The sequence below is a fragment of the Balearica regulorum genome, chromosome 4 (assembly GCF_011004875.1).
Source record: "Balearica regulorum gibbericeps isolate bBalReg1 chromosome 4, bBalReg1.pri, whole genome shotgun sequence".
Taxonomy (NCBI): Eukaryota; Metazoa; Chordata; class Aves; order Gruiformes; family Gruidae; genus Balearica; species Balearica regulorum.
Genome location: NC_046187.1, coordinates 3,479,357 through 3,506,365, shown reverse-complemented (window position 1 = coordinate 3,506,365; position 27,009 = coordinate 3,479,357). Strand labels below are relative to the sequence as shown.

Here is a 27,009-nt window from a genome sequence, read left to right as displayed (position 1 = left end):
TTACTGTAAATGTCTCTCACTCTGATAGGAAACCTTTGGGAAGTATGTGACTGTATGTTGAAATTAGTGTAGTTAAATTCTGACAAGCAGCGTGACGTTGCTTAAATCAGCGTTGATGAACCTAGAGAAGGGTCCTCAGCTCTTCAGTCAGTGTTTGATAGAATCTAGTTGAAGTGGTGACTGATCATTTTAGTGAATATAGAGATTATGTTATACTCTGAGACCTTAATCTCAGTTTTTAAAACATGTGGAAACAGAAGATTCATCAAGTAACTGTTGATGAAAGGTTTTTAATACTGTCTTTTCCGTGACGTAGCAACAAAGGGATGAGTGAGACAACGATGTTTGTAAAGCGCTGAAAAAATGTTCCCTTACAGTTTGGTGAGAGGGAAAAGAGTTTGTCAGGGCCGGTTGTGTTGTTAATTAATAGAAGTATCAGGGTGGTTGAGGTCTTAATTAGGCTCAAGCATATTCTGCTGGATACTTGACAGATGCATTAAAGATAGCCTTTGCTGCAAGAGGCTTATGATCTTAATTGTTTCCAAGCTCGGAACCTGCCTGGGATTAAGTGTAATCACATAAGTAGTCTCTTGGAAACGTATATGATTGCTGCTGGGTTTAAAATGAAATATGCGTTGAAGAGTTTGCAGGATTGGGTCCCCAGCGCCAGACTGGACGTAGTGAATTCCCTTGGGATGGATCACTAGAAAAATGGCTTCTGAAAGAGTCACAGCAATACCCTTGAAAGGCGGGTTTTGTTACTATGTAAACATAGAACAAAACGTTTTTTAAAGATAACAGAGATAGGAAAGAAAGAAATGGCAAGAAAATACTATAGAGGTCACAGTTCTCTGAAGTAACCTATTAAATTCTACAGTATTTTGTAAGTTGCTTTTTCTAAAAAAAAAAAAAAAAGTTAAGGTTCCTAGAAGAAAGTTATCTTTGGACAATTTTCATTTGATGTATTTGCTAAATGAAGTTAAAAGGACACATTATGAACAGTAGAATGAACACCACGATTACATTCAAATCCTTTACTTTGAATTGTGCAAATGTACTGTAACATTTGATTTCAGATGTGACCAACATACCCTAAAAAAAAAAAAAAAAAAAAAAGCCAAGTGGGAACTTGTGCAAAGTTATATTGTTATTTGTAATAGGCTCTCTGCGAGCACAGACGTGGGCATGTTGGTTTTTGCTGAAAGATTTGCAATGTAAATACACCTGCCCTCTTAATACAAATATAATAATACGTCTGTTATTGTTAAGCTGTCATGCAAAACATACTGATGTTTGACAGTTACAGATGCCTAATCCTGCAAACTGCCTAGGTTAGACTAATAATCAAAGAATACGTGTCTTTTGGGGGTTTTCTGCAGCGTTTTTCTGGTTGTGAGCTCTTAGGAGCCTCTGAATTGCCCAAAGAGGTGTCGCAGTTCCATACGAGCGTCCTGGCCGACCTCCTCCTCCTCCTCTCGTAGATCTGCACGCCGTCCTTAGTCTCGCTCTCAGGGGATCACGAAGGCTGTTTACAGGCCTGGTGGTTCTTTCCAAGTAGGAACGGGAAGTGCAATTTTTGCAATTTCATGGAGAAAATGCATGGTTTTTTTTCTCTTTTTCACTCCTCCAAGTATTTATTCTCTTCCAGACTACCTTAACTTAAAAAAAAAAGCTAAAATCTCTTTAAAATATATTTACTTATCTTTTCATCTCAATTTTTTTCTCTCTCTGAATAAAGCCTGAGAACTTACTTTTAGCTAGCAAATCCAAGGGAGCAGCGGTAAAACTGGCAGACTTTGGATTGGCTATAGAAGTCCAAGGAGAACAACAGGCTTGGTTTGGTAAGTAAATATTTTTTTTTCTCACCATTTATTCAGCGTAGCCATTAAGCCTCTCAAACTGCCCAACTCTCACCCTAGTGTAAAACATGCAGCTGTGTGACTACTTGATATGTGGCTTTAAGGGGTATTTTTCTTTATAGTTCAGTCTCTACAGCTGACTACGCTGTAGACCTTTTTCTCCAGGAAGAAAGTTATTTGCAGTTCTCACTGAATTAAACAGAGCTTGGCAGCAGACCTTATTCGGTTAAAAAAAAAAACAAACCAAAACCAAAAAACAAAACCCCCAAACAAACAAACAAAAATCCCCCAACGCTTCAAAAGTGACCTGTGGCTACATTTCCAAATCTCAGAGCTCTCTTAGCCAAGAGGCGGCTGTGCCTCATAGCCTCCTCTTCACTAGCAAAGGTAAATCACCTTACCAAACGACATCAAATAAACTGGCAAAAGTCTCTTCTGTTGGCACAACCGTGTAAATCCCGGGGATTTTGCCGGTACTGGTACAGAGTAGGATGGAGGAAGAGGGGTTTTAAATTCGTGCTTTTAGTAAATATAGCTTTACAAATGTCCCTTATGCAGGTAGTCTAAGTGCCATTGACATTTCTTGACCCTGAAACTCGGGTTTCCTGACTCCTGGCTTGTCCTAGCTTTTGTCAGCCCCTAAGTTTGACTTAGGCGCGCACAAGCCTGTTGTCCCCCGCTTTCCCCTGGGTATCTAGGGGAAGGAAACACGGGTGTAGACCCTGGGAGGGAGATGGGTGGTCTCCAGGTAGGTTCTTGGGTGACTGAGGAGTAAGACTGTAGAGGCCCCTTCACACCTGCAAGTAAAACTGTTGATAAAACTGTTCTTTGACCCACTGAGGTCAAAATAAGCTGGCTGATTAAAAATGTATAATCATTAATATATAAGCAACTCATGCAATAGATCACAGAGAGCATAAACCCAGGAAGGTGAGGGGTGGTTAAAAGCATCTGGAACCTTGCACGCTAGTCTGGAAAGGGTTGTCTGTCCACTGCTTACAAACATCTTCTGAAGTCGGGACTGGAGTTTCTCAGCCACATTAGTGATTTTTGAAAACATTATCTTCATTTGGAAGCGATCGAGAGTATGCTTGCTTGATGGTGAAGGTGAGAAAGATGGATGGGAATGTGGAAGCCATGGGGAGCATATTCTGTGCATCAGACCTGCTCATGAAATGTTGGAAAACCAAGTCTCCGAAATCGGTACCTGGAATGTATCTTAGTGTGCCGCACAGTGCTCCCCCTCGGGGTATGAGAAGAGGGCGGGGGCAGGGAGTTAAATATGATGCACTTCTCTCCGGTTCCACTACAGTATTTCTGGGGTTTTGTTCATTTAAAAAATAATGCTAATTGCAAATTGTTTGCTACAGTTAACAGATGCTCAAGGGAAGATGGTGACAAAGATTTAATACCGATCACTTTAAATGACAGGATGTGTACAGACGTGATGCGTCTGTCTCGCATACCACCCTCTTGGAACAGATGTGAAGTACAAGACAAAATTTATTGTAAATCCCAGAAGGAAAAAAAATACAGAATAAAATATTTATAGCAGCTACCTATTCTCACTTGCAGCAGCTAGCAAGTGCAATTTAAAATTGAACAAAGTGATGGTGAGCTTGCTGTCAAAGCTTAGAATAAAAGCACAAAGGATTTTGTGCAGGTTGAGAGATTGTTTGAAATCTAGGATATAACGAGATGCGGATGCCCAGGCAGTACCGTTGGACATATGTTGGTAGCTGTATAAGCTAGCCCGTTGTTTTAAATCCCAGCCTTTATATAAATGGATTGCAATAATCCACAAAAGAGAGAGGAGATTGCTTTTGCACATTAGCAAATAGACCAGTACAAAAGGAGCGGAATAGAAAAAAAGACAACACACGAGTCATTTGTTATAATGACAAAAACATCAGGTAAGCAGGAAGCATCTCAAGAAGAAAAATCAGCAGAATGAACTTGACTTCAGGGATATTTCTGTGGATGATACGTCTGTGGGGATGCAGGTGATGCACAGGAGGTTGCAATTCCCTGTCAAATCTTGCCCTTTTATTTTTTGGTCGTTTGGTTCTTGTCAAGTGCTTGGTTAGACACGTAGCGTCATGAGGACTGCCATCCTGGACTTGGTGGAAAGGAGATTGAACAGAATGTGTTCAAAACGTGTAGGGAAGGAAGAGGTAAATGGGCAGCAAGGTGCTAAAAAGAAAGCAGTGGAGTATGGCTGTCTTTTTTAGTTTGTGGTATTCGCTAAGACTAGTGGGTTCTGTAGCTTTTCTGGAACTTCTTCTGCAACACCTTTCGGTAATGGTCTGAGTGCCTGCCTTCATCTTAGGACTGCTTTAACAAGGCAAACCACGAACTCCGATGTGCTTGACGTTTTGAACTTTTTCTTGCTTCCTTCCAGAAGATTTTTTCTGCTTTCCCCTGGATTCTGCAGCACTTAGTGACTCATGGTGTGCTCTGATTCTAATTATAGCTCTGCAATAGTGTGTGGTTTTGGTCTTTGGGGTTTTTTTTTTTTTTTTTTGGGTGTAGCCTTCTGGTGTGATCGTCGCTTTTCTGCTTAAACCGTGGCTATGCCTCAGCAGGAAACTGGGTAGAGCTCTGTGTGTTTGGGTACAACAGGATGTTTTCCTGGTTTGCGTGTTTGTAAAACAAACCTGTTCCTCGCCTGTTTGTAGAAAATGTTTCGGGGTTTAGTTGCAACTCCCCACCCTGCTAGCAGGTGTTTAGTGTACTGGGAGAGTGTCCGGCGAGCTCCACCGACTTACTCGCCCAGGCAGGTGAGCCATTGCGCCCTGTGGAAGTCAATGGCAGGACGGCAGTGAACTCCCTGGTAGCTAGATTTAGTCCTAGGTGCATCTCATTTTAAAGTCCAGCCTTGCGACTGGGACTAAAATACGCACCACTTGAGTCATTTGAGTAGCTTCGCTGAATTAGCTTGCTAGTTGCGTTAGATTTCGGTTGTATGCAGGCAGTCTTTCAGACCCAGCTGTGCAGGGAGAGAAGGCTGCTGCTCTATACTTGCTCGCAGCTTGCTCTTGCCCCTTGCTGCCACCTGCTCCGTATCTTCTCACCAGACTGCTCGTTTGAGTTTTTGTCCTTGAGTCAAAGGGAGGTACGTTAGCAAAGATGTACAACTTACTCTGTTTAAGCCAACGTGGTTTATTCTGCCGTTTTATTTTGGAATCCTTGTATGAGTGGTGCTGAGAGGCCGTAAGGCTAGCAGGGAGGTGATGATAGCATAGGGCAGATCTTAGAGCAGCATTTAAGATAGATCTATGTTAATTCAAGTTTACGTTGTGCAGGTTTGACTCAAGAGATGTGCTCGCTGTTTAGGAAGTTAAAATACCTAATCTTTGCATAAGAGGGTTTTGAGATGGTGAGTTCTTTAGGCTGAGTAACATGCCATCTCGTGTACCCACGCACCACTGAACTCAACGAAGCACAGCGTTTGTCTTGGGCCTCTGGGTACTTACTGAAATCATACAACGCCGGGAGGACGAGGTGATGCAGGCTTTTCTGGACACTGTACAGTCACAAACAGTTTCCAGCTTTGCAAGTGGTTTTAGCTAAAGTAATTACTACTATTAGCAATAGTTTTCTGAAAGGGACGGGCTCATATTGGGATCCCTCTGACCAGTTATAGAATTACCTCATAAACAACAGTTAACAATTTCAGTACGTTTTTTCTTTTTTTCACTGAAATCATGACTGTGAACTCCTCTTCTGTGTTTGCTGCTTTAAACTGCTTCAGAATCTGTACTAAAACCATACCAGTTATTTCTGTGTAGACCCATTCTGCATCTTCATCAGGAGATAAAGTTAGCTAAGTACTGTATTTATTTGTGCTTTAAATTTATTTTCAAGTGATGCATAGCGATGCTTATGGAGCTACGGTAAGTTTGAAAGTCAAGGCAACTTTACTTCCCCTTTAAAATAAAGAAAAATATTAATGTGGAGGACTACAGCCAAGAAGAGATACAAAGCATCGCTCTATTTAAAGCTACTTAGAACATATTTTTTTTTTTTCAGCTTCTCAAACGAGCTTAAGATGTGTTTCCTGTATGATAGTACTCTTTAACAATTCATAGCTCTCCTATCAGGAGACTGCAAAAAACCAAGCTTATTTTTCATGGAAATATTTTAGCTATGTTCTCAGTAGAAAATACAGAATGTGTTCCTTCATTTCCTCCTCCCACTCTAAAATGATTGCCAGCTGCAGGGCAAAGGCTTCCTTTTTCTGTGGCTGTGCACTTGATACATTATCAGCATCTCTCGAAAGTTTTGTGGAACCCAGTGTGGTATTTCAGAAATGACACGTAGTCCTTCGTGAAAGCCACCAAATTCTCACCTTTCCGGAATTCTCAAGCATTAATTTTAGGCAAAGATGCTTGAAAGAACAGACATGCTAACTGATATGGTACAGGATGGTTTTGGTCATTAAGTTTTTATCAATTACAGTCTACGTGTATACCTACATTTTGCATTTCTCCTAAGAGAAAGCATCACTGCTGGTAATGAATAAAGAATGAAGAACAGAAATTTTAAAGGCTAGATTACTTCGGAGATGTTTTTTTGTGAACTTTTGCAAGGAGGTTTCCAGAAGCAGGATGACCTCACAGAAATGAGTTGCTGTGGTTTAACGCAGCAGGCAGCTACCACAACCGCTCGGCTCACACGCACCCCCCCAGTGGGATGGGGCAGAGAATTGAAAAAGGTAAAACTCGGGGGGTCGAGATAAAGACACTTTAATAGGACAGAAAAGGAAGAGAAGAAGAATGGTAAAAGAATGTACAAAATGAGTGATGCACAGCACAATTTCTCACCACCCAAAGTCGATGCTCAGCAAGATCTTGAGCTCCCCTGCCCCCCGGCCCACCCCCCAGTTATATACGGAGCATGACATCCTGTGATATGGAATATCCCTTGGGCCGGTTTGCTCAGCTGTCCTGGCCGTGTGCCCTCCCGGCTTCTTGGGCACCCCCACCCTTCTCCTTGGCAGACCCGTATGAGAAGCTGCTTGGCAACAACTGAAACCATCAGCGTGTTATCAACATTATTCTCATCCTAAATCCAAAACATTATACCAGCTGCTAGGAAGAAAATTAACTCTGTCCCTGCCGAAACCAGGAGCAAGTTCTGCAGTGGAAAGGTAGTGTTAGAAGTAGCAGTGTGAAGTACGAACTGCAAAGGCTGCACGAAGGCTGAGCCCCAAGTTGGTGGCCTTCCTACTAACTAACGGCCGGTGGTGCTCCTGTGAAAGCTCATCCTGAACATCTCTGAACATTCACTTTGCCACCATCTGGCACTGCCTGAATTGAGTTGCCACTTCTGTGTGAAGAAATCTGAACGGTGTTCTTACTTTTTTTTTTTTTTTTTTCTTCTAAATGAGAGATCTCTCTATACATAAGTTTTCCTTAAATCTAGCCCTGCGTGGTGTTAACTCAGGAATCTGCCCTCCCCTAAGTAGTTACAGGACTGCAGCGTAGCTGCCCTTCTGTTCTGGTAATTACTTCCCCATAAACGTCAGTGGAAGTACTCTGCGTGTGTTAAGGCTTCACAGCTGATGGGCTCCCAGAAATTCCATGCCAGTCATGTGTACTGCCGTAACTTCTATAGTTTGGGGCTATTTTAGAATAGCCTAAATTAGGCTAATGATTAAAAAAACCCCAGTAACAGTCTTTGGCATGCGTGCTGTGAATTTTCTCTTTCAATTAGTATCTCCAAGGGGATCACTCAGATAATGTTTCCCATGCTCCCACTACTCCTCTAACTTTTTTGACCTTGACCCTGGGCCAAATGTATTTGCACCTCACTTCTGGGCGTCTCGCTACAGCTTACAGTAATGCCAAAGTCACGAAAGAAATTTCATCAGCTATCTTGTAATCTTTCTGGAAGTCTTCCCCTGCTCCACTGTCACCGGATCCTTGACACCGCTGTTGAATGCGGAGTGCTAGATGGATAACGAGCCGGCTTTTTGCTCTCCTCTTGACTTCACCAGACGTCATGCAGAAAGGGATGCGTAGAGTCCGCGTAAGCGTTCCCATTGTTGTTACTTCTAGGTGATTCGCCATAAAAAGAAAAATTCAAAATGAAGCGCTAAGTGGTCGATGGATTGGGAAATAATGTCCTGTGTCTTGTGGGCTGAGATGAGAATCGCTTGATTTTTGCATACAACTTCTGAGAACATTTACCTTGCTTTTTGACAGGCTTTGCTGGTACTCCAGGATACCTTTCTCCAGAGGTGTTACGAAAAGATCCTTATGGAAAACCTGTGGATATGTGGGCATGTGGTAAGAAATTATTCTGAAGACTATGTTCAATCCACCGTAAAGTGTTTTGAGGGAGAGTGATGATGTGCAGAATACATGATATTCTGCATCAGATAATACGTATTTGGTAAAATTCATTATTAATTTTTAGAAGAGGTCATGAGATCTTTTGTTATTCTACCTGCTTGATTTTATTTTTAATTACTATTATTTGTGAAGATGTGTTACCACGGCATTCCCTGGCCGTGTCAACGCAACACACTTTCACAAAGTATTAAAAAAGTAGCTGCAGGCGTATGATGGCTAATTCGTTAGAAAAACGTAACAATTCATACTGTGAGCTGTGCCTTTTGGTTCACAAGCAGCCTAAAATCTGATCTGACCGATATATTAGAGCTGCAGTTTTAAACTGTGAAACTAAATGAAGTGGTGGCTACCTAGCTGAGAACAACCGATGGTTTCCTTATTTGACTTCTACCCACGCTTATTTGCTTGTATTTATGGAAGCACTGGTCTTTAATGATAGTGAATCATCTCTGTAAGACTAGCAGATGGACTTTATAATTTCCTTTTGACCATAGATTTATACAGATAAATTGCGTTGCCCAGTTTTTCTTTGCATGAGAAACACAATCTTACAGACACCAATGCAAGCCATGACAAAACCAGGGGTAAAAAAAAAATGCATTTTCCTAGAACGTCCACGCTCATGCAAAATTGTTTCTCCAGCTAGCTAGACGTTTTCAGTGTTCCTGATCTGATGTTATATCAGATGTTCATTATTGCCCACACTCTGCATGGGAGATTATCTTGTGAATTGAGTATGTTCGCCAGTATGAATAGGCAGAGTTTTTCAGTAGCTGGGGTAATTCGTTCTACAAGGTTGTCAGGTGCAAAATGCATTTCTGGGGTTTGTTTCTTAAAATCACTTACTGCTGTGAATTTTCTGCAGGTGTCATTCTGTATATCCTTCTGGTGGGATATCCTCCTTTCTGGGATGAAGACCAGCACAGGCTTTACCAGCAGATCAAGGCTGGTGCTTATGATGTACGTACCGTACTCTGTCTATTCAATTATTTATAATTGTACCTCTAAATAGGAGGGGTTTAGTGTGAAAAGTGAAATGAGAATTATTTCCTAAATTGTTTTTGTATTGGTTATCTTTATGAGCCACTCAATATAATAAATGTCACTTTAGTAACATGAACCTTATTGGCAGGGGAGCATCCTATGCTAATTTAAATTTTTTTTTTTCCTTCATTCCATTTGCACTTGAGCAGACACTTTGGGTGTATGTCTGAATATTTTGCTGAGCAGGGAGGTGTTAATTCGTAACCAGTTAGATTTCTATACAGTAACTATACAGTTAGCATTAAGATTTTTATGCTAGGAATTTCAGTTGGCATCATGTCACTGTAAATATATGAATGCTGTGCATTTGAAGCAAATAAAAAGTCAAAATAGTAAAGGAGAAAAACGTTATTTATAAAACCGGCTAGTTCAAACTTTCCTAGTTGTGGAAAAATGCATTTTTGCCCTTAAAACTGGTCAGGTGGGCTAGCAGTTAATGTGACAGAAGTAATAACAATAAAAATCCGTAGGTAAAATTGTGTAGAGATTGTACTAGATAATGTACACGTACATTTTGGGTTTGTTTGTTTGTTTGTTTGTTTCAAGTTTCCCTCACCAGAATGGGATACAGTGACTCCTGAGGCAAAAGACCTCATCAATAAGATGCTTACCATCAACCCAGCAAAACGTATCACGGCGTCAGAAGCACTAAAGCATCCATGGATCTGTGTAAGTCGTTTCCACACATGTAACAGAACCATTTGGCAGACGAAGCAGCTTCCGGTTTACTTCAGCATAGGCTGAAGGTGTTTAGGGGATAATTTTTGTCCTTACCCTCACAGCTGTGTAACTAGGGGAGTGTGAAACTGTAGTTGGACAGTTTTAGAGTCCATAGCATTGTATAGTGAGGTCTCAGCCCGGGATAAGATTTTTTGCAGAAACGATCTCCTTTGCCTGACTCTGTGGTGCAACAATTCCAAAATTAGAGCATTATTTTAAATTATCAGAGAAGAAAAACCGTACAAGAAAGCACTTTTCCATTAGATAATGCTTTACATCTTCATTTCCCTATAACCTTTGTGAGAAGCATGAAGTGTAAAGGCAGGAAATTAAGTCAATTTGCAAGCGGCAGGGGCTGCCTCTCCGTTACTGGATCCAGGACTACCTTCCCATCTCCTACGTTCTACACGGTGACTTTGCAGGTAGTCTGGGCTGACACTTTGAAAGCCACAGTGAGAAATACAGCTGGTTCCCAACTCTAGTCGTTCCAGCAGGCTGCATTTTCTTGCCTTTAAAATTGTGATGCACATTGAGTTACGGGGGAAATGCAGGTACCACTGACTTTTCTCTGAAATATTTCCTGCTGCTCTACCTCACCTAATACCACTAATGGTAAAGAAAAGTTTCTTTCTTGTTTTAAAACGTACTTTCCAAAATCACAATTCAGTATATTACTTTGATGATTATACCGGGTCACCCAAGTTCTAAGATTTTTCTGGTTTTCTTAGTCCCTGTTTCTTTCAGGAGGACTTTACACATAGGAAAGGTTGAGTAAAATGAGACCTGGGGTTTGTTGATTTGGAAATTTCCCAAATGTGTAGAAACCCGCGCAAGGGGATAGTCAGGCAGGGTAGAAATTAAAGTCCCAAGTTTTGGACCACGTGGGTTGTAATCTGTATGTTGTGGAGTAAATCAAATGCTAGGTGGCTGGCTGGGTGCGTTAAAAGGATTCTTTTCTTCTCCCAGCAACGTTCGACTGTTGCCTCTATGATGCACAGACAAGAGACTGTGGATTGCTTGAAGAAGTTCAATGCAAGAAGAAAACTAAAGGTAAGAGGGAAAACTTGTGCGAGGATGAGTAGCTAATTTTGGAGAGATGAAAGTACGTCGGCTTGTATTCCGTGTGTAAAACAAATGGTCGCTAGGCAAATTTTTTTCTTGAGTATTATGCTTAGATCAACGATTAGATAGATAGACCAGCTTTGAGCATGAGGATCTAAAACTTTTCGCAAAAGTGAATAGAAATTAGCATAATTTGGTTGGATGAAAAATAATAACTATCATCTTCATTTATACACATTAAAATATTTTGTTGAAGGAAAATCCTTACGATTATTCCTTTAGATGATCCTTTGTTTTCTCCTGACCAGACAGGAGATTGCAGATGTGAACTTTTCTAATTAGCACATTACTGATAAACTCCTCTTCCTACCCAAAAAAAGAATTAAGCACGTTAGTAAAGTCTGTTTCGTATTCAGCGGTGTATTTTGCCGACACTTACCGTGCCTGTGAATACTCGTGGTTTGTGCATTACGTACTCACAACTGGTAGATACTGGAGATAGTCAGGAGTGCCGGTAGGTGTGTGATTAAGATTAAATTACAATCTATGCACTCGTGGCATCACGTATGATAGGTAATGCACGGACAGTCCATTCTTTCAGGAGTAATTTAGTGCCTGATGTCATTTACGCGTGTGTTTTCCTTTGTGTTGTGTCGTGTTCGTATTCAGCATTTTTACACGAGTGTGATGCTAATTTGACAAAATGTATGTGTACACAGGGGGCCATTTTGACAACTATGCTGGCTACCAGAAATTTCTCAGGTATGTTCATTGAGCTCCAGATTAATAACGGTCTTTATGTTTTGATGCCTGTGATGACTAAGATCTAATTAGGATTTATTAGTACAGAAAGATCTTTGTAATTCGGGAGCATCTAAATACGCTCTATCTCAAGCTGTTTCCTTTGCAGAAGCAAACAAGAGAATTTAAACTATTTGGGCCAGATAGCATTTCCTGTAGGTGACAGTCTCATTTCTCAGCAGAATGCAAGTTCCTTCTCTTTACTTTTTTAGTGTTATCTGTCAAAAGACAGACGGTCCCTTTCTGTCTGTTTCGGGGGAGGAAAATTGAACATAATGCCTGTAGCTCCACATCCCTAAGTATCACTAAACAACATTTATAAACTTATTTTTATGTACCTGAACTCTCATTCCAGGATTCTGTTGCATCTTGTATTAAAAAAAAAAATAAAAAATGCACATTCATTCTTTATTGCTTTGCCCTAAGGAGTAAGAAATGTAGTAAAATGGGTCCGTCTTTTCCTTCTCTTCTAATGTCTAGCTTGATACAACAAGAAATGTTTCGTCTTTATGAAATAATCTCCAGGGATATCTCTGTAAAATTTAGTTCTTTACATGAAAGAAATTTTAATAGCAAAAGCTGAAAAAAGTTTGCCATTAGTAGAGTTAGAATTGTCCTCAATGGTAGTATTGCAAAAACTTCGATGCGATGCTGGATTTTGCGTTTTGCCATGTGAGATGTCAAGTGAACAGTGAAAAAGGACACCAAATTTAACAATCAGTCATTTTACGTATCCTCCTACTCTGTGATGTAACTGTTGGAGTGGAACGTAAATTAATTTACGGACAAAAGCATGATAGTGCTTTGGGCATGTTTTGAATACTAATAAGCACTGAATCATCCAAAATAAGTGATATAATCATGAATGCAAGAACAACTTGTTCCATTTGCATAATACTTGCAATACCATTTCTTTCCGAGTTAGGTTCCTCTATTTAATGCACACATAGAACACAGCAGACTACGCTTATGTAAATTACGTTGGGTTAATGCTTAATGAGTTGCTGGTATCAGCCAATTCATTTTAAAGGTGGGAATGCTGTAGGCTGCGTATCTTGTAAAAATGGATTATTATTATTATTAAATATCAAACAAATAGATCATTTCTCATCACTTCTCATAATGTCACCGTCTGTTGTGTAAGGGGCAATTTTCAAGTTCCATGAACCCAAAAAAGCTGAAGTAATTTTAAAATAGTACTTCGGCATGAAAAGCAAACAGGGGTTTTTTTTGGCTTTGTTTTGGATTTTTTTTTCACCGATCATCTCTGGTTTACACCATAACGACCCATGTTTTTTCCTTGATGACGTTTTATTTTTTCCAGTTGTTTATTCATTGTATTTCACTGCAAAGCATGCTTTTGAAGGTCATTTGTCCATAACGATGTGGTTATAAAAGTGTTTTATTTTCCTTTTTCTTTCTTCCTTTTATGTGGAATATATATTTCTTGTGAGGTAAGACCCTCAGCACGTGAAAGGAACATCTTTTTTTCTCTTCTAAATCAAAATTGCTGTTTGTCCTAAATCACTTTAATTTCTACATGTTGTCACAACACCATTTCTTTTCAGTCTGCTTTCTGGCCTATTCGCGCTGCCTTAGATCTTATTTATAGCTATCGCTTGTAGTTGCAAGAAATCGCTCGTCGTGGGCTTAATTTAGAAATATGCTAATTGCTTTGCTACTGCAAATTCTTTAAATATTTGATTCGTATGCAATATCCGTGCGTACGGAAAGATGCATCAAAATATTATTAAAAATACATTTCCAAGCCAAAACCGACAAAGGCAGTTGAGTATGGAATACGTCCTAGAACACAAAATACTGCATAATAATCCATACTAGGCACATTTCGAAGGACACGCTGGCAATGCCGTAAACACAATCCTTGCAGTTATTATTGCTTTTGGTGCCCTCATTTTACCGGCTTTCATTTAAATGTTTACATCTAACATCTAACGTTTGTTAAACAGTAAAAGAACTCGGAAGTTTTATGCTCGGCTCTAGCAAAAGGACCTAGTTTGTTACGAACGGCAGCCTATAAGAACTAATTTATGGTTTTTTCTATATTTTTGTAAGGGCTAATGGCATAAAACAGGCTTTGAAAGCAATGAACTTCAGGGGTTTGGCCTGGGGTTTTAGAAATAGCTCCTCCTCCCCTTCGCTTTGCCTAAATGAATTTCGGAAGTTAATGGAGCGCCCACAATATTTGCGGTAATGCAAAATCTAAGGTCACGTTGCATCAGCTCCTGTAAGCACACGCAGCAACAGGATGCAGTCTCAAAAATATATGCAAAACAATTTGTTTCCAATATTAATTTACCTGTTTCTGTAGATAAAAACACGTGATGGTCCCGTTGCATAGTACAGGCAAATTTGTTTTTGTTCATTTTAGTTGTAAATCTAAAATGTGAGAGTTTTATGGCTGATGTCTGTAATTAATGAACTGCATTTGGAGGGCTGATATATTAATGAAATTATAAACATTATAAGCATTTTTAAATGGAAGCACCACAATAATGTGATCTTAGATTTTCTGTACTCTGAACCAGCGCTAAATGAGCACTTAATGCAGCTGTAGCCAGAGAATAAGCCCCAAATAGAAAAATTAACTTCAAGTTTAAACCACACGCTCAGTAACTCCGATATCCGCAGCTCGTTTGAGCAGCCTTAGGCTTGCAAGGTCTAACTGGGGGGTTTTTTGGTTGGTTTGAAAGAGAAGGATGCTGGTAATGATGGGAGCTCCGTGTCAGGACTGTCTCCCTTTAATTATGCCAGATTTTTTAGCTGCAGCATTCCCCTTTCAAAAAGGTTTCCTACTTCTAAGCAAAACAGCGAATACAGAACAGCACTTTTACAACCTAAGCCGTCGTACACCTCCTGCTAGGAAGATTGGGTCATAAAGAGCAATAAAACCCCAAAAAAAGCCAGGCTTGTTTTGTAATTTATTATCCGTCAAGTCTTTGGCAGTGAGTCATGAAGCATTTACGCTTTAGTGACTAGTTTATTTGAATTTGGTAGGTCACCCGGCGTGCGTTTCTGCTGCAGATGCTTTCAGGTTGAGAGCTGCCGTGTGCTCGTTGGCACGTCAGCCCTCCACATTTGGTCATTTGCAATGATTTGGCCCCATTCTTGGTGCCACTTTGTAGGGGTGGAATTGAAAGCCTAACACATAGATAACGTTAGGGCAAGTTGAAATTTTGCCCGACGGTCTCCACTGCTTTGAGGAAACGTGATCAGTATGCAACGTGATTGAGAAAATAACGGGTTTTCTGCATTAGAATGGAAGCCAAGTCCAGCGTTTGTTATTCTTAGCGCCTAGGAAGCACTCCTCCAAACCCCCCTTCGCTACCAGATTGTTCCTCCGTCTTAGTTGCAACTTCCCTGACCTTTCACGCGAGGTGCCCGATGCTGTCGTGGTGGGAAATCCCCAAAGCACCGTTGCTCAGAGGTGCTTTTTCAAAACCCAGTTTACTTTTCGTGAGGTGGAATAGACAGGATTGTACCCCAGTGCACTCTGCAGGTACCTTAGGGGTCTGGGACTGGTTACTTAGATGTCACGGTCCTGTTAATAACATCGTTAAGATGCCAGTGGGCTCTGCAAACTCCTGAGCAAAGTCCATGCCATCAGAACAGTATTTTTTTCATAGTCGTATCAAACTTTCAACAATCCTGAACACCTTGCGGCTGGAAAAAAAATGAAAGTATCCAAAGCTGCTGCCGTTACCCTCAACCTGCTTCCATTTCCTCTGTGCCACCCAAGGAGGTCTCTCCTTGTACAAGTACAGTTAACCTACAGCTTTAATCAACGGAAAGAGAGATGTATGATAACCTCAAGTATCTGTAGTTTCTTAAATATTTCGTTTCCTATACTTGGAGCAATAAAAGGAGGAAATAAAAGCTGAAAACGTATCTGCGGCTGGGAGGCGATGGGGTTTTGCTGCGCAGCTGGTTGGCCTCGGTGGTAACCATCCGATGCTGAAATTATTTGTCTCGTTTTACAGCAGCCAAGAGTTTACTGAAAAAGCCGGATGGAGTTAAGGTAGGTTAAATACGTGCTTTAAAGTATGTTTTATTAGTCACCACCTGTCTGTAACTTCTGCCAGTTTTTTAGAATTGATTAATGTTATTTCTTTCCTTTGTAGAATTTGTTCATAAGTGCTTCTTACCGTATATTTGCAGCGATCGTGAAGTTAGTAGGTGAAGCTTAAAAAGTGAAATAAATATTTGAAAACCAAGCGTTTTAATAAGTGGAAGATAGAAAACTACTGGAGGAAATGTTTTTCTTGCTATTTTAATGGAGAATGATTGTGTAATTAATGATTCGACGTTATTAATTAGCTTATAAATAATGGTTTGGTGGTGGGCATGTTAGCTTTTTAGGTATCAATGTTTGTCTGCAGCTCTGTTGCCTCTCTGTTTCCCCTTGACTTTTCATTAGAATTCATGGAAGACCAAACGTTTACTGGTAGGCTTGGCTCCACATGAGGTGTATTCTGCCAGATGTACTCGCTATATTTGGCAGAACTTGAGGGGTTTTACTATCTCAACAAATCAGCTCATCCTGACTAATAGACCTTGCTAAGAAGGGAACATTTTGGCAGCTTTCATACGTGATTTAGAGCTCCTATTCTCATGTCACCAGATCCTGCAGGAGGAGAGATGCTTCACAAATGAACGTTCTGGATAAATACTTTGAAAAACAGCCAGAAAAAAAAAAAAAAAAAAATCGGCAATGAAAAATATTTCTTTTCTCAGAGGACTCCTGAAGACTAAAATAAGCTTTCATTATGTGATTCAAAAGATATTCTTCTGTGCTCTGTGTGTTTACTCAGAAGTGTGTCTTTGACCTGAATTTTAATTTCCTATTTAATTCTAACTTTTTACTTTAACAAAACATTGTATACTTCAATACCAGATTCATAGTATATTTGTTCCTGTTCTCCCACCTATGCACACTTTTCCCGTCACAAAAAATCATGAGACTGACTTAAAATGAAGTGAGTACACGACGATTTCCATGCTTCTCACTGCCAAGTAGTAGATATCCTAGTTATACGGAGAAGCACACGTTCAGTACTACTCTGTCATTCCTGTGAAAACCCTTAACGTGTTTCATTGTGAAATAGATAAATTTCATGTACTCTGACCAGCTTTTCCTTTTTAAATATCATTCCTCCTACAGGTCTACGATGGTATTTGTTATAGCTCAATTTTGATTATAATGTTGGAAACAATTGTTGCCAAAATTTTGCCTAAATTACACTTTGTTGGGATTTGATACTTTGGTTTTCGGCACATTTTATGTGTCTGCTGTTTGTCTGCATGGTCATGTGGAGCAAAGGGAGTAAATTTACATCTGGGGAAGTCTATTTTTGCCATTTCTGTTATTGCGATACTATATACTCCATAGCATTTTTCCACCCCTTCCTACAGCTTAAGCTGTCTTTTTCTTAAGAAAAGCCAAAGAGAAATATACTGTACTCCATGCATTGATACTTCAAATCCAACCAGTCACATTTTCTTCTTTTCCTTTCTCTCTGACTGGTCAATTCAGAAAAGGAAGTCCAGTTCGAGTGTTCAGATGATGGTGAGGATCTTTATCGACAGATTTTCTTTTTTTTTTTTTTCCTCCTGTGAAACGTTCACACTCAGAAAATCAGAACAGTTGCATTTAGTTTTGTTAACATCCTGTGAGAAGCTGCAAGACGTTAAAGTACCACCTTGTGAATTTTAAGCCTGCAGTTGCTATATGCCGTCCACAGTGAATTGTTCTGCAGTTCATTCAAGCAAGTTTTTTTATTTATTTATTTTTTTTAACCTGGGGACATACAAAACCAGAAAAAGTAGATGTAACATTGGCCAATGCAGCTGTCCTTAGTGAATAAAAATAGTAACAAAATAGTAATCTTATAACAGCCTTCTATTAATTTTTAAAGCCTCCTTATGTTAAAAGCTAATAGTATTAATATCACAAAACGTAACACAAGCCACAGTGCGCAGTGACATAGTATCGCTTTAATTGAGCCACTGTAGACCAAGATGCCATGCAAAATGCTCAGGAGTGAAAAATCCAATTTCGCAGCCTTTCCGTACTACGATTTCCCGGCCAGCTTTCTTCACAGCTCAGGGCTCGGTCACAAGATGTCCCAACCAACAGTCTCAATAACTTTTCCTCCTCCTCAACCTGCTCTACAGTTTTCAGCCTCTGTGATCCCACACAACAACCTACTCTATTCCTGTTTATTACGGTTTTGAATCTGACTTTTGAGACGTTGGTGATGGCCCGGCCAGCTTCTGTTGCTGCTGCTGGCAGAGCAAAGGCAAATACAGAATCACAGAATCTTTAAGGTTGGAAAAGACCTCTAAGATCATCAGCTCAACCCACCACCACCGTGCCTACTAAACCGTGTCCCAAAGTGCTGTGTCTACACGTTTTTTGAACGCCAGCAGGGATGGTGACTCCACCACCTCTCTGGGCAGCCTGTTCCAATGCCCGACCATTCTTCTGGTGAAGCAAGTCTTCCTGATACCCCATCTAAACCTCCCCTGATGCAACTCGAGACCATTTCCTCGTGTCCTTTCGCTTGTTACTTGGGAGAAGAGACCAACACCCACCTCACTACAACCTCCTTTGAGGTAGTTGTAGAGAGTGGTAAGGTCTCATATATCGATATCCCTCATCCACACCTTTCACTGGGAAACACAGCTCTCCTTGAAAAGCAAAAATTGCTGGTTGGGTCTGAGCAGACCTGTAATTATACAGGTAAATAGCCTGTTCTTTGGGTGAACGTAGAATTTTGGTGATGGAGGATCAGTGGTAGCAGCATCCAAATGCTGGTCACCGGAGAGGTACCACCAGTGGGGAGATTTCTAGTGTCCCCAACGTGAAGCGTGCTTTAACTTTTTGTTACAGAAGGACCATGTGAAAGATTAAGTCCCAAGATACAGCTTTTGTTTCTTAACATATTTTTAAATAATATATTGGGGGAAAAAAAAAAAGACCGATAATGATTCTACGGTCATGCCCGGCTGTTTGGAGCGTTTGTGTGTGGCTGTCCCGCGCTGCTGTCAGAGCTGAGAGAGCAGCTTTTGACACGCAATGCATTAGCGTAAAAGTTTTCCTTCTTCACAACAAATAGAAGCTCACCACTTAAGCACAATTCAGCTTCAGAATAACTGTTTCGTGTGAAAATATTTTACTCTTTTTGGAATCATTTCCCTTTGCTGTTAAAAATAGATGCGAAATAGGCCATGTTAATAAAAGCACATGTGTATGTTCCACGAGAGAGAGAAAGCGTGCTGGCTTATTGCTCTTTTCTCTCTACGTTTCAAAGGGTTTTACCGAGTTCGGGTTACGCAGAAGAAATAACCGTATTTTGAATTACAATTATCTCTCTACATGACGAATGCTGTATTCTTGATATCTTACCGAGAAGTTTTGAATATATTTCCTGCAGTTTTCAGCAGTAGCTGTAATGGATAGTGTTTATTTTGGTAGGACTTTCCCCAAGGGAGTATGGACCCAAGCCTGCTCTCCTTACTCAGGCAAAATTGGACTTGAAATTGGATTAACCTGATTTCGTTATGTACGCAACAAGCAGCATCCGTTTGACGTATCGCTTTACTTTTTCTATTAAGCTACTACTGCATAGGACTGTGTGAAATCTGGTGAAATCTTCCTTTCCTTCCTCATGTTTTCGCTTTATGTCTATCTGCCTTTTCTCGGGGCCTTTTTTTATTCGTAGTCTCTTGATGACTACACTGTTGTAAAAATGTGAACTTGTAGTTATACAATTTGCCATGTGATTTTTTTCTCTCGTTTTGGAAGATTCAGTATGCCGTCAAGCAGCATTGTATGTGTTCTCCCTATTCCACCGTTCTCCCTTAGCACTTTCATTTACTTAAGTGGTTGGGGTGTTTTTTTTAAAAAGTTTTTTCCTGAGTAAGGAGTTCAGGTTTTGCCCATCTCGCAGTCCCAGAAATATCGGAGCAAGTTGGTCAGTATATAAAATACTTGCTAATGCTTCTGTCTCCCCATGAATGTCTTTATGCGCAAAGGTATTTATTCTCTCCCTGCCTTGAGTTCAGACACCCCTGCAACTTCTGGCTGTAATTGTGAAGAGATAAATGAAATTCATGTGACAATAACTAGGCCAAGTTGGGGCATAAACTAAACACTCGGGGCTCAGTAATGACTCGTATTTTCTCCTAAAGACAATTCCTGTAGAAAGACCATTGTTAAACAACCAACTGTATCTCATCCTCCTGCTGTAGAGCACTGTGAACTTTGATTTTTAAAGCAAAAAAAATTATTTTTATTCTATGTGGGAGAACAGGTCCTATCACAGTTATAGCTAAATAACATTTAGTGTCAAAATAACGTTCCCTGACATTAACTAACGAGACTGCTGTATATTCTTCCAAGCCAGTTAAATGCTGGTTAAGATAAGGAAATTTTCAGTCTGTAATCAATTAATGCAAATCCTGTTGACATTTCCAGAATCTAGACATATCCTAAGTAAGAGTCAGGCTTAATTCCTGCAGTCAACAAGTCAAGCTGCCCCTCCTGTATCAAAATAATATATTCATCAAAAACTGTCGAGGACGCGAAGTTCAGTGCGTTTCCCCAGCGGTGCTAACGTTGGAGGGCTCGACTTTAGCAAAGCCCTTGGCGCAGACAAAACTGAGCTGGTACCTGCGTGCTGAGAAGCTGAATTCTTCATCTGAGGCTATGGAGGCATCGGGAAGTTTAACTCAGAAGTCAGATGTTTCGTACACGGTTCAGTTGGGTCCGCTATTCCAGGACGTCCTCTTGCTTTTATGCCTTTTCATGAATGTTACTTAGCATATCGCCATTTTCTAACTGGTTCAGAAAGGGTTTTCTTTTAGAAGAAAAAATACCAAATTTTGACCCCCAAATTGCTAGTTAGTTTCCTTTTTACAAAAATCCATTAACGAAACAATATTGGACTTTTTTTCCTTCGTTTTGCACATTCAGTGTTAAGTACTGTGACTAGAAGGTTCAGTAGAAATTTTTTGTTTTCTTTTTTTGGATCAAAGTCTTTCCAGACAATACGTATCTATACACCCAGTTCTGCATGCCGCTTTGGACTGCTCTTGTTAAAATTAGACATGACCGAAATGTACGTAAGATTTTTTTCCTAATTATTGTTAAAGAAAAAAACCTACATCTTTCAAACTAGTTTCACTATACTTTTAGTGTGCTTCTTAGTGCATGTAAAAAAGTGGCTCGGTACATTATTTTTAGTATTTCTGTTCTTTTCATACCGTGGTATTTATGAAAGCTGAATCTTAAAAATGGATTTAAAGAATCAGATGCCTTTAAAGTTATTGCTAAACAGTTTTATTTGAATTAAACTTTAGTATAAGTAAAAGCCAAAAGTCTTTAAAGGTGTAGTAGTGTGCTAAGCTTACGAATTAAATGATGACCCACCTGTAAACTTCAGCAGATACGTAGTGATTTGTGGAGTAAGGCTACGGATACTACAGTGTGAAACCTTACACTTCCAGGTCATAGTACCAAAACTGAAAGGCTGTTACACAGTTACTGCAGGATTCTAGAGACTGCAAAAAATCACAGCTGCCAATTATTGGTGTCTAAAATAATCCCCAAAAAGCTAAAGGGGCACCAGTCTCTTTCTAGCATCAGTTGTCTTTGTTCAGACCTGGAATCAGATAGATTTATTCAAATCTGTTCCCAGAAGCCAGTAGAACAAATTCCTGGATTTCTGGAGAGCTATGAATAATCAAGTATTATTTATGGTAGTGATAGGTAGTTAGAAATAAAGAACAACTGGGTGCAATTATTTAATACTGTTGCATGTCAAGAAATCGCAATGACTATTTAGGACTTTCTTCAAACCCATGTTAATTCTTTATTCCTCTCGTATGTGATTAGCTGCTACTTACGGGCTCTCTGTTCTTTTAAGTGTCACAGCTGAAGTCATCTATACCTTGTATAGACCTTCGTATAGTGCATCTGAAAACCCGTAGCTAGCGTGTTTGGAGGAGTTGCAGCTAGCTCTCGGATCTATTGTTAGTGTTCTTTCAAGTTCATAAGTTCATCTTTCTGTGATTCTTTATTTCCATATCTATATCTATATATAGATATCTATATCTGTATATAGCTGTTCTATACAGAGAGATATAGATACGGTGCCTACCGCGAGTTCTAAGGCCTGTCTGTTTCTATTTTCTGCATACCTACAGATAAACAACAAAACGAACGTGGTAACCAGCCCCAAGGAAAATATTCCTACCCCGGCGCTGGTATACCTGGAATCTTCCTTCTCATGCTATCTTCAAGTTTTTGACTGTCTTCTGTTTGTTCTTACTTTTTTTTTTTTTTTTTTCCTTTTTCATGCATTTACTCTGTTCGCTTTCTAAAAACAGGTTTTGGAAAATTTTTTTGTTTGAATTATGCTTTTTTTTTTTTGTTTTTGTGAGGAAGTCCATTAGAGCGTGTTTATTAATAGAAAATGTTACATGGAAGCTGGATGCGGTAGAGTCATAGCGTTTGTAACTGCAGTTGAATTTTTTGCATGCTGTGCCAGAAAGTGAGTAGAATGCGCTTTACGTTGCTCTTAGCTCTTTGCCTGATGACTGTGTCCATCTTTTTAACGCTAACCTGTTGAGAAAAAATTAAAAAAAAAAAAAAAAAAGCAACGCACACCGCACCAAAAAACCCTCCAAAAGCTCTGTTATTTTCTCTGCTTTGTCTCAGTATCAGTATTGATATCAAGGAGAGCTAACAGGATTATTGCTAGGCTACCATAAAATAGACCTTATTCAGATTTTCATTCCATATTTCCTAAAACTCAGCAGGACTTTGCAAGTCTTCACTGGGATCAAGAGGCATCTAGTGCTAAGCATTTTTGCTTGTTTCTTTGACATTTAAATCTGCAGGAGCCATTGCTCATAAGTAAGCTCTGGTAGGAACACATTACTAATCAGAGTGTTGTTCATGAAGGTTTCTGTTGCAGTCTTGCTTTTATTAGTAGCTCCTGTTTCTTAGACTTACATCTCTCCCAGCGCTCACAAAAATCAATGCCAGCGCGTAAGTACCTGATTTTGGGAGTTTTGTTTGCTGATGCCGTATGCATCAGGAGGGATTTTTCCTCTTGGATTTTTTTGCGCAGCCGGCACCGAAGCATACATTTACTAAGTCATTTCTAAGGACCAGTTAACTGGTTTCACGCATGAGTATATGTGGCAGAGTATATATGTTCCCAGACATATATATGAGTATATATGTTCCCAGACGTAGCCATGCACAACAGTCCGTGCTGAAAGTATGCTGGCTAACTGCTGTTTCAAAGATGATTTAATCCTTTTTTTAAGGGAAAAGGATTTGAGGGAAATTAGACTTTAAAGTGACGCAAAGATCTCTCTCGCTTACTTTTATGCTGCTCCACCAGGGCAGCAATTGGTAGTAATCTACGTCTTCCAAAACACGGTAGCGTTTAGAGGTAGTTAACTCGCCTGTATTTTTGTTTGATTGCTAAATACTAATACAAGCAAACATGCTTAAAAAAAAAAAAAAATTAAATAAAAGGCGATTTCTGGCTTTCTTGTCTGGCTTGGCCCGGACAGGAAAGCGCACAAAGCGTTTCCTCTGCCCTTGGGCAACAGAGAGCCTCTGATGGTCTCCAGAGCTTCAAAGCCCTGCCTACGTGGGTCGTGAATAAGGTCTGTGCATGCTGCTGCATCAGGTGAAATGGTCGTCTTTGCTGGCTTGCTGGTGAGGAAATCTGTGTGAGAGACATCCAGTTTCACCCTCTGGCAACAGTTAACGTTTGTTTTAGCTCTTGTCAGTGTTCGGCATTTGTGAGCTGGCTCTTCTTGCGCTCCCTCGCGCTAATGAGAATGTATTTACCAACGGGAACTCTTTTTCTCTTTATTTTGTTCTCGCTCAGGAGCCCCAAACTACAGTAATCCACAACCCTGATGGAAATAAGGTATTCAGAAAGAATCAACTCCATCTTGCTTTTCCACACCACACATTTCATCCACTAGTCCACAGCCGGATAGGGCCGTTCCAGGAATTTATCAAGGAAAATCTCATTCCTGCATTTGTTACACCCGGTGTCTCTTGAGCCTGTTTTCATCTGTGTCCATCCGCTCCGTGCGTCCCGCTGATTGCTGAGCTTGTGAAGCTCTTGGGGGAGTCGTTAGCAATTAGCAGGGTTCGGTACGCTGTGCAGCCAGGCTCGCGGAGCCCGGCGTCTCTCTCATTTCAGCCAAAAACGCTGCAGTCTGAGTAAAACCAAAGAACGCCGTTCTCAGAGTGCGGTGAGATTCTACTGACGAGTTTCACGTGCCGTTGTTGCCTTAGATAAAGACATCGTTTCAGTTTATCCGTCTGCTGTTTCTCAGCATGCTTATACACCATGTTGTGACGTGTCTTTTGCACAGGACTTTGGTTTTCTTCCATAACATCCCTGAGCGGTTTCCAAAAAAAAAAAAAAAAAAAAGTTAACCCTTCAAGTGACAAAGAGGTCTTTTGATTTTTATCCGTTTTCTTCGTGCTCTTTTCTTTTTCTTGTGTATTGTGATGTTTGCGTTTGGCAGCTGATTCCTAAAACGTGTTTTGTTTTGTTTTGTTTTTTTCATGCATGGACTTGACAAGGTCCAGGAAACACCATCATTTACATATAACACATGTTTCTAGGTTTCCTGGAAAGAATTTACTCCTCAGCAGAAATTTCACTGTTTACAGTCTTGACTTAAAGAACTGACTTTTCATTTATCTAGTCTTAACTACCGGTGCTTATTGCATATGAGAGGGATTGAATCCGAGTGAAAAAATAACGCATGCAGACATTTCCCGCGCATGGAAGTGCTGATGGCGTGTGCTGTGCTTGTATCTCCCGTTCCTTTACGTACCTTGCATCTGTCGAACGTAGAGCTTTTCTTGTCACGTTACTACTTGTTCAGCTCCCCAAGTTGAAACTCATAGGCAACAAACAGCCTGTCTTTGAACGCTAGTCTAACCCTTATCGCTCAAGTCCACTAAAGACCAGAAAACGCAGATGAAATATTGGCGTGACTACATCTACTTGACTACTATTACTATGTAATCATAGCAATTTAAGACACTCAATGTCCCGAGAGGTCACAGCAGCCAAGCAAAAACCACTCAATGCGGAGAGTTACTCCGAAATTTGTCTGAAAGACTCATCCTTGTAGTATGGCAACTGGAGCGGATGCTTCAATCTTACAGGCTACATCTGCCGTGTGAGCTCGTGCATGGTGTTTACAACTCGTATTTGTGTTGGGGGGGGTTGTTTACTCATAAGTACTTTATCTAATCTTTTAAGTGATAGAGCATGATACGTCTGTGTAGAGCGAAACATCTAACACCAGCCAGTTCAGGAAAAGCATGGTGACTTGTTCGGTTTTTGTTTGTGTGTGAATTAATTCGTGTAGTTTTATTTGTGGATGCACATACGTTTTGGGGGGTTTTTTTTGAGGTCCGAGTAATGCATTAACCGTTTCGAACATTCCTTTGGCTCAGCCTTGTGAGGACGCAGTAAATAAAGGGCACTGTCAAATTTACCTTTTATTACTAAGTTGTTTTAAGTTTATTTAGTCTTTTAAGAGTTAAATACAATACCAGTCCTATCTTGTCTCTCTCAGATAAAAATAGGCCAGTTAATCCTTTGTGCTATTGAGCTGTGAATTTAAATATATAGAGATATATATTGATTCTACTTTTCAAGAAAGTATACAGATAAAATAAATCAAGTTTTAAAACTTTGTGGCTCTCTGAAACTGCACCCCTATTAGATTTGACAGTGCCCTGTTGAATTTGCCCGTAATAGTTCATGTTTCTGGTAATTGATGAAAGACGGAGATACGGTGTCCTTGCCTTTTTAACAGCGTGGTGGCTTAAGGATAAACTGTCTGACGGATGAGTCATTCCTCGCCGTGACTGGTTCGTTCGTCGAGGAATGCTCCTCCAAAGATACCTTCGTTTCTCCCAGTTGTTATCATGTATTTATCAATTCTCCAGCTCCTTCACAACATTTTTTTTTTTTAAATCACAAAAACAGTATAAAATGACAGAACCTGATCCAATAGTCTTAAAATCACTGGGAGGCTGTTGTAATATAAGTTGCGTAAGCCACACGAGCGGAAAAGCAGTTGTGCGTTGTGGCACGTGGATTTCTGCACGTTTCAAAGTTGGAAAGGAATGACTTACCTCGCACAGGCGGTTTAATCACTAAGCTTAAAATGGCAAGCTCTCCTACTTGGCTGAGGTAGTTCATACGACGTTTCAGATGGACTTTGTGCACTTGGATGTTAAAGAAAAAACAAAAAAACAAACGTGGCCTTTACATTCCTGTGAAGTAAAAGCATTAGGCAGCAGGAAATGTATTTGTGTTCCCTACCGTAGAGAATGGCGGTGTTTGACATCCGTTTCGGGTGGAAATGTCTTTATCGGTGTGTGACCGTTTGTTTGTGAATTCCATCCCACCCTGCTTCAAGGCTTTGCATGATACCCGTAACTAACTGTCGTTTTCAAAGGCGCGCGGGTAAGGCTTGGCTGGTTTTCTACATTCTGCTTCTGTTTGCTTCTCAACAGGAATCGACCGAGAGCTCCAATACAACCATCGAAGACGAGGACGTGAAAGGTACGATTCGAAGCTTCGAACGCGCGGAGGAGCAGTAACCTGAGTTACCTGAATGGGTTTCGTTAGGTCATTAAACAAGGAAACTCCTCATGAATCTTACAGAGAATACTATTTTTCCTCATTTGAAAGAAATAACTTTTAAGCTCTTCTGTGTTACTTCTGCCGTGTTTCCGGCTTTACCTTTGAGTTTTCATTTCCCAAAACACCATTTGCCTTGATGTTTTAAAATGCGGAATATAAAGTTACTGCTTATTAACTAAGATACTAGTTCTGGTAATAATAGTAGTAGATTAAAAGCGTGTAAGTCAGTGCTTTGTTACTTAGTTTATGTACTTTTAGCATGCATTTGTGGTTTGGGTTTGCTTTTTTTTCATTCTATGTCACCGGTTTAATTTTCATTCTGTTCAGATGCCAGTGGTTTTTTTGCGTTTCTCTTTTGTTCTGTCCATGCACTTATTTTAATCTCCTTTTATTCTTTAAAAAACTAAAATCAATCATTTTTTTTAT

General features: G+C 40.1%; 1 protein-coding gene across 24 annotated transcripts in view; it reads left to right on the top strand.

Moving 5' to 3' along the window:
- The window catches only part of CAMK2D (calcium/calmodulin dependent protein kinase II delta), a 151,654-nt gene that overhangs the window by 101,690 nt on the left and 22,955 nt on the right, over window positions 1-27,009 (top strand). For 4 of the 24 annotated variants that reach the window (XM_075750977.1, XM_075750979.1, XM_075750975.1 and 1 more), the window contains exons 7-17: window positions 1,739-1,841; window positions 8,069-8,152; window positions 9,084-9,178; window positions 9,809-9,931; window positions 10,949-11,032; window positions 11,764-11,806; window positions 15,847-15,884; window positions 17,400-17,432; window positions 22,076-22,135; window positions 23,782-23,823; window positions 26,454-26,502. In XM_075750977.1, coding sequence (XP_075607092.1) covers window positions 1,739-1,841; window positions 8,069-8,152; window positions 9,084-9,178; window positions 9,809-9,931; window positions 10,949-11,032; window positions 11,764-11,806; window positions 15,847-15,884; window positions 17,400-17,432; window positions 22,076-22,135; window positions 23,782-23,823; window positions 26,454-26,502 — 754 coding nt within the window. The remainder of the gene's footprint in view (window positions 1-1,738; window positions 1,842-8,068; window positions 8,153-9,083; window positions 9,179-9,808; window positions 9,932-10,948; window positions 11,033-11,763; window positions 11,807-15,846; window positions 15,885-17,399; window positions 17,433-22,075; window positions 22,136-23,781; window positions 23,824-26,453; window positions 26,503-27,009) is intronic. The other 20 variants (XM_075750992.1, XM_075750994.1, XM_075750993.1 and 17 more) reach the window with 9 other exon arrangements.